At 37.0% G+C, this 8,059-nt stretch overlaps 1 protein-coding gene and 1 pseudogene across 1 annotated transcript; one reads left to right on the forward strand and one right to left on the reverse strand.

The window, feature by feature from the left end:
- Positions 1-1,335: 1,335 nt before the first annotated feature.
- Positions 1,336-2,965, forward strand: LOC108201160 (uncharacterized acetyltransferase At3g50280-like; annotated as a pseudogene).
- Positions 2,877-6,662, reverse strand: LOC108200212 (probable linoleate 9S-lipoxygenase 5). Its single transcript, XM_017368278.2, has 9 exons — positions 6,342-6,662; positions 5,934-6,223; positions 5,602-5,842; positions 5,110-5,451; positions 4,919-5,004; positions 4,655-4,762; positions 4,217-4,524; positions 3,870-4,133; positions 2,877-3,782 (listed from the first exon to the last, which is right to left on the reverse strand). The coding sequence occupies exons 1-9, from the start codon at positions 6,544-6,546 to the stop codon at positions 3,029-3,031; spliced, it is 2,598 nt and encodes an 865-aa protein (XP_017223767.1). The 5' UTR covers positions 6,547-6,662; the 3' UTR covers positions 2,877-3,028.
- Positions 6,663-8,059: the final 1,397 nt, after the last annotated feature.

The following is an 8,059-nucleotide window of genomic DNA, read 5'->3' on the forward strand; positions in this document are numbered from 1 at the left end:
TTTTTGATAAAATGAGAATCAAGATATCTTAATTTAATAGTTATGATCGTAGAGTTTACATGAGAGTTAGTTCAAATATCTCAAGTTCAATTCACATATTTCATTTTTTTCAATGAGCGGCCATAAATAAGTGACAACTGTAATTAAATGAATATTTATTATGTGAATGTATTAATTACTAATATTTAATATTTCAAGTATAATAAATGGAACATCTATTGGTAATTTTGTAATTACAATTAATACAGGGGTATAATGGATATTTCACAACCATTTTATTTGCTCTTTTTGCCCTTGGTTGTCATTTAATATATAGAAATAGATAGATTTTTCAAAATCATTTTTAAAGAAAAATAAAGTGTCATGAAAGAATTTTGTGCTATTTTTTTTTTTTAAAGTGTCAAGGCAGTCCTGTATAATATTACTATGTTACATATATATGACTTCTTCCAAAATGAGCCCTCCTAGAAAGCAGGTCCCCATGACATTGCACAGCTGCACAGGTTTAAAGGCGGCAGGTCAAGCTCAATGACAAGGCGGAGAGAACGCAGGTGAAGCTCCGGTGATAACACTGGTACTCAAAGTCATGTTCTCATATGGAAAAAGTTGGGTGTGGGAAGGCCTAAATTGCATATAATAAGAAGGGTCCTCTTCCTTGACAACCGCGTGTTAAATAAGGGTTATCTAACACACTGAGGGCCATTAGATCTATATTTCAAAGGCTCAGATTCAATCTGAGATTTTAATGTATCCGCTATAAAAAACCGCGGATAGGGAAAACTCCCTTCCGCGGTAAATAACCGCGGATAGGGAGTTTTCCCTTCCGCACAGCGGATACATTAAAAACCCAAAATTGGATCTGAGCCCTTGAAATATAAATCCAAATATAAATCCAATGGCCCCGTACAGTGTGTTAGATAACCTTTATCTAACACGTGGTTGCTGTAGAACAGGACCCTAATAAGAAATGCTACTTCACACGCTTCCAATTGCATTCAGTCTCACGTCCAACTACAAAAGCTTCAGACATGCATATCCATCACCAACAACTAATTTCCAAGATGATTTGTCTACATTAAAATAAAAACCGGCCACCATCTCCTAGGAGAACAAGAAAGATAGTTTGAAAGAGATCTCTTGTCAAAACCCACCCAACTCCAGATGATTGATTCGTCAACTTAATTTAAATTTATCCTACTTGGTTAATAAAACTTAGTTTATGTTACTTGAAGTTATTTTTTACTTGTTTTCGGAACTTTGGTACGTGGTATTTGGTACTTGATAGATCATTCGGTTGTATAATATTTTGGTAACAGTCAGGTGAACCTATCTACTATGTCTTGTACGGTAAGACGGATATAAGGCTTAATTTCCGTTGTAAATACCCCAGTTGTAGTGGTAATGAAAACTTGATTTTCTGCTACATGAGTCATTGTAATTTCATCAAGTACAATAGTTGATTACAGAAATCAGGAATCAGGGAGGTGACTATTCTCATTCATTTAACAAAAAATGGACTCAAAGCGTTGAGCTGATATCCGAGTGCTTTATCAAACCGTCTCATTTTCCAGAAGATGGCAAACCAACTATAAATTTAACACCATCAGACGTTCGCTTGCTTTCTACTCATTACATCCAGAAGGGCCTGCTTTTTAAGAAACCTCCAGAATTCGAGTCATCCATTGACGCTTTTCTGGAGAGGCTTAAGGCCTCACTCTCCATGACTCTTGATCACTTCTATCCGCTTGCTGGTCGCCTTGCAACAAAGATAAACCATGATCCTCATTCGTATGTGGTGTATATAGATTGCATTAACAGTCCTGGAGCAAAATTTGTTCACTCTAGAGTAAACTTAAGTGTGTCTGATATTCTTTCGCCAACTCACGTGCCTGGTATTGTTGAACGTTTGTTCGACCATTACAAGGCTGTCAACCATGATGGTCACACCCTATCCTTGCTAACCGTTCAAGTGACGGAGCTAAGTGATGGCGTTTTCATTGGGTGTTCACAGAACCATTGTGTGACTGATGGTACTTCTTATTGGCAATTTATCAACACTTTATCCCAAGTCTTCCAGGATGAGAAAGTGAATATTGTTGCGTGTCCACCTTATCTTGAACGTTGGTTTCCAGACGGATGTGGCCCTTTCTATAGCCTACCTTATACTCATCATGATCAATTCATCCACAGATATGAAGCTCCAGAGCTTAAAGGAAGAATTTTTCATTTTTCTGCTGTGGCTTTAGCCAGAAATAAAGCAAAGGCCAATGCTCTTTGCAAGGACAGATGTGTGACTATATCGAGCTTACAAGCCTTGTCGGCCTTGATCTGGAGATGTGTGATACGTGCTCGTGGACTACAAAAAGATCATATTATCATCTGTAAGACACCTGTGAATATCAGAACACGATTGGAGCCACCCTTGCCAAAAAATTATTATGGGAACTGCATTCAAATGGTGGGACAATGATCACTACAGCTGGTGAGCTGCTGGAGAATGATTTAGGCTGGGCTGCTGATGACAAGGGTGCACGAGAGGCCTTGGCGAACTGGCTGCAAAAGCCTTTTATGCCCCAAATAAGGAACATAGTGAATCCTGGCCTGGTTATGTTTGGGAGCTCGCCACGGTTTAACATGTATGGAAATGAATTTGGATTGGGAAAAGCTGTGGCAGTTCTGAGTGGACATGATAACAAGTTTGATGGCATGGGAACTTTGTATCCGGGCCACCAAGGCGGAGGAAGCATAGATGTGGACTTGTGCCTGAATCCACATTCCATGAGGGCTCTGGAAACAGATGAAGAGTTCTTGGAGGTTCTTAATTTTGTTAATTAATAGATGTTCTTGCAGACATGGTTCTAGCCAAATCATGGATATGTGATTTGAAATAAGATAAATTAAGTGTTACAATTATCTTTACAAGAGATTGAATGAATATAAATTTGGCTTTGCATGCCTTCTTACAGAGTGCAACATGATTTACAGAAACACAACAATAATTAAGAATGAAATTTACAAATGGAAGCAATTAAATTGAAACACTGTTGGGAATACCCTTGCCAGTAAGGCCACCTTCACTGGTAGGATACAACAATGTATAAGGCACTTCAACTGTCCCAACCCTGTTCTTGAGTTTCATGTCATTGTTCATCTCAGTTATTTTCTCCTCAATCTTTCTCAACTTATTTCCAAATTTCTCAAATGCCTTTAGTGGCTCTGCGTCCTTGGTCCATTCAGCATTGTCTCTTTGCCCGAGATAAATCTCATCCGAAGAATGCCTGGACAATATCTCTATTAAGGAAATTCCAAGCAATGTCTGAAGTTGAGCTGTGATGGTTTTCAAGTAAGCTCTGTCGGGGTCTGACTTGAGTTCTTCGAACTCAGGTGTGCCAGGCTCAGGCATGAGTCTCCTGCTTATTGTAGGTCTGTTTGGCATGTATCCTGCATAAGGAAATTGACCGAAATTGACAGCTGCATGAAGAGCAGAAGCTATCCATATGATAATTGTGCATGAGTCTATCAGCTCTTTTCGAGTCTGCATTTTTGGCCACCAAGGTTCATTTTTCTTGTCACCATGTCCTTGTTCGCGTACTTCTTTCCACCACAATTGAAGCTCATTGTCATTTTGGACAACGTCGTCTGTTTTGTAGTAAATGTTGCAGTAATCTTCAACCCATGTTTTAATTGCTGACCATATCTCAAGCCCGTCTACTGCATATGGATAGTCCTCAATCACTAACCGGACACCATGTCTTGAGCTTGAATCCTCAGTTGCCATTCCCCTGAATAAACCGAATGAAATCAGATTACAAACTTATAACTAAAATGCTGTTGCATAAGTGCGTGGAAGTTGTGTTTTAGTTAGTTACCTCTTCATGAGTTCAACAGGAAGTGCTTGTTCAGTAAAGTTCCAACTTTTATATACCAGAGAAGACATTTCCATAGCATATGGTCCTGGAAAGACTGTTTGCTCCAAAATTCCACCACCATTGATAAGAATCTGCCTACCAAATGCATTTATACTCATTGTATCGCGGAAGTGAGGATGGAGAAGCTTATGTATCGGATGAAGGACACTTAGCTGCCTATTTGTTGCAATTACAAATGGCTCTATTACTGCATGTGTATTCAACCTGTGAAAAATTTTCTGTCAGTATAGATCTTAGAAAAAACCTTCTTACAAACAACACGCACTGAAAGCGTAGTTTTTATATACCAGTGGCTAATGAGCTGATGGACGCCAGAGTCATTGACAGCAACATAGGCTTTAGCCAACTGCCAAATGGTACCCTCAACCGTACCATCTTCAGCTGGAGTGTACACTTTGCTGATAACTCCATAATGATCTCCTTCTGGATGTGGCAAACTTAGTTCAATCACTAGTGGTTTTAGTGTTCCATCTTCTTTCAGGTAAAGAATTGTTCGCGTAGCATAAATCTTTGTGGAAGTTGCATTTATTCGTCTCATGTATGGAATCAACATATCATGATGATTTAATATGAATAGCCTCTTGGCATGTATTGCCTGTTTTCAAAAAAAAGAAGAAAAAAGAAGTTAGTGACATCATGCCAGCTCCATAAATTTCTTACTAATATACTACTGTACTACACATGTCAAGTATGATTCTTTTAAGAATCTGAGTTCAAGAATTTACCTGGTGTACTGTTAAACCATCCAGGCTATTTTCAATGTGATATCTTGTGATTGAACTGCTGTGGTCACCATAGATTTTGGGATCTAGAGTACTTGTTGGTGGGAACTCCTGCAAAAGACAGATTCTTGTGAAATAATGTAAAGACAATGGCACGAAGTGTACTTCGTTTCTTTTCCAGTTCTAGTGCTATATATGTACTTTAAGGAACTTGACAGATAGCAAAGGATATAGAATACTGCATTTTCCAATTCTAATCAAGCTTACTTTAAGAAGAGAGATGTTAACAGGGTTAACTCCGGCCAGCATTTCTCTAGCAAACTCTTCATCAGTTCTCCAAGCAGACTTGTCCTCTGTCAGACAATATGCAACAAATTAAGGAATGCTAAACACAATATTTGTTTTAACCATTGTTTTTTTGTATTGAGGCTTAGATTGCAGTGTTGTGTAATCTGTACCTTTGATAACCTTTGGCATGGGGAATCTAGCATACCCCTCACCATCAGTTCGGATGAGTTCTTTTAGCAATTCAAATGGTATTTTTTCCTTGACATTGTCAAGTAAAGGGCCCTCAGGTAGTTTGACTCCTCCTTCATAGAGTTGTAGTAAATCTTCAAATGTGTCGAACTCAGTAGGTGTGCTGTCAGCTAGAGCCTCAAACTCAGGTAGAAGAACTTGAGCTATGGATTTCAATGCATAAGCAAGAAAATCAGAGAGCTTCAAGTGTCCGAATTGTTCATCTCTGGGAACATATATGTTTAAGCTCATAATAAGTGGCAAGCGACTCTCACTTTTTGCATCTGTCAAGTTACAGAACATTATTGTACTCAGTATTCATTTACTCAATTTAGTCTTGTGAATGCATCTTGGTTCTATTTGTGTCAATGATGGTTTTATGGCTAAAAGTTAACAATTTATTTGAAATTTAAAGAATCTAGTTGACTGAAAACCTGTTTTTGCTGGTGGCCTTCCTGTTCTTCCACGACGAGGGTAGGGGTACTCTGAGGAGCCTCCAAGAACAGGCCGAGCATACTTAAGATCCCTATCAGGCTCTCCCAAGTCATTGTAAAACGCATAATCATACACTCTATCCCATTCTTCAAGCTTCCCACTTCCATTTCCTCTTAAATTCACCAACTCTTCTTCTCTGTATTGGAGTAGTGTAGCCGGTGTTTCACTAGGAAGATATGTCTGCATAAAAAGATTTGACAACTTCACTATCACCCAACTTGCAAATTTTCTGTTATCACATAATATGTGATGTTAACACATGTAATGTTACCTGATTCGTGAAGAAAATACGATCAGTTTTGTACTTTTCAGCTGGATAAACCCAAGAATTGCAATCAAAATGAATGTTACCATGCCCCGGAACATTTTCAAGAGTAAGTGTCTTCAAGTAAAATTCACTATGGTGAAAATTTCGGATGAGGAATGCTCCTGGCAAGCCAATATCTTCCTCCCAATCAAACATACAATCGAAAGCTGATTCACCAGCAGCCAGAGGTGTGACTGTTGTGATCCAGTCTTCCAGATATGCTGGTTTTCCAAGTTTCCCTCTCAATCCGTTCACTAAATCACATAAATTACAACGTTATTAACAACTTAAAAAAAAGGTCGTACCCAGTGCACAAGAATACATCACATATACTAAAATGCAAAATATCGATTTACCAAAAAAGCCAAGTACCTGCAGAAGATTGGCTATTTACAGAACTAATGAGCTGCAGAGATACTTTCTTGCCAAACAATTCATGCACACGATCAAGAATCGACGCGTTGAGGTCATTGAAGTCCAGCACATTTTTCTTCATCAACACAACCCTCCCTCGAAAAGTCCTGTTTTCGCGGTCTTCGCCATTGATTGCCTTGGAAATCTTATGCAACATGTCCATCTTTCTCTCAAGTCTCAACCAAAAATGAGTTTATAGAACAGTAACTAGTAACTAAAAATATTTCACTCCTGAATGTAAGAATGCTGTAATGTAAGTTGTTTTTGAGTTAATGGTAGAAATGAAGAATGTAACATGATGGTATTTATAAACATTTGGAGTTGCCTGGATTGAACATGTCATGAATTCCCAGAAGCTTCATTTTCTTAGCTAAACTTTAACTTTTGGAATTCTTACATCAAAATCATCATGTCAACCTCACAACATGCAACTAAAATATTATATTAATGAACCTAAATATATATTAAGCATGTGATTATATTTATCTTTTTAATGGGTTAAATTATACTAATATGGATAACTAATGCCCTTAGAGTTAAAAGTAACACACTAACACTACTAGTTGTATTAAAATATAATAATAATATTTTTAATAGTAAGCACGAGGTGGCTTCCTACTATTTGTTCTTTGTTTATATGCTGACCATTTAAAGTACGTTTTCTTTATCTTTGTTTATATTCTTCTTACTATTTGTTTTTTTTTTTGTTTATACAGTGGATAAGGTCAAATAGGGTACACGTCAAGTTGGGAGTTGTACGTGGCCGCCTCAGCTTTGTAATGAAGAATTCTACATGAACATACAAATTACAATTAGGTAGGAACTGGTCAACCCGCCTTTGAAATACAAGGGGTGCTTAAATTCTATCCGCGTTGTATTTTATTCCAAGAGAAATTATGGACAAAAGAGTAGGAAGGTTGAATTAGTTCTATTGGTGAGTAGGATGGATTGAGTTGTAGGTGCTTTTATCTTTCCAATTTACTTAAATCATATTAAAAATTTATTCCATCAACTTTTGGTGAGTAGGATGGATTGAGTTGTAAGTGCTTTTATCTTTCCAATTTACTTAAATCATATTAAAAATTTATTCCATTGACTTTTTATTAAGAAATCGCCATGCAGCCATGAAAACAATTATTTTCGACGGTTAATGGTCGAATTTAATTTCGATCAAATTTGATCGAAATTATAAATCGACCGAAATTAAAAATTTTGAAAATTTCAAACTGTTTCGAAAAATTTGAATTTGGAGCTCAAAAGTCATTCGGATCGACTCGATCGGATATCAGTTTGAAATTTTTTACCATCCCTACATTTGAGGATGATCACAATTATACAATTATACCGTGCACTCCCTCCGTCGTCTTTTACATGTCCCTTTTGGAAAGAAAAATACGCATCTTAAAAAAAAAATTATTTGAATATTTGGTTTCCTTATTTACACATAACAAATGCACTGAATTAAATTGATTATTGTGTATATGTGTGGTAGTCAAACATAAAACTTGTATGTAAAAAGTATTCTTTGGAAAACATTAAAAAAATTATTTTGCAAACAAAAATAGGACAATTTTTTTCTTCAGAAAAGAACATTAAAAGAGTACGGAGGAAGTACAATTATATCATGCGTCTCCTTTCAAGAAATACTAAGTACTCCTTCCTTCGTTTTAATAGTC

This window comes from Daucus carota, chromosome 9 (genome assembly GCF_001625215.2).
Source record: "Daucus carota subsp. sativus chromosome 9, DH1 v3.0, whole genome shotgun sequence".
Lineage (NCBI taxonomy): Eukaryota > Viridiplantae > Streptophyta > Magnoliopsida > Apiales > Apiaceae > Daucus > Daucus carota.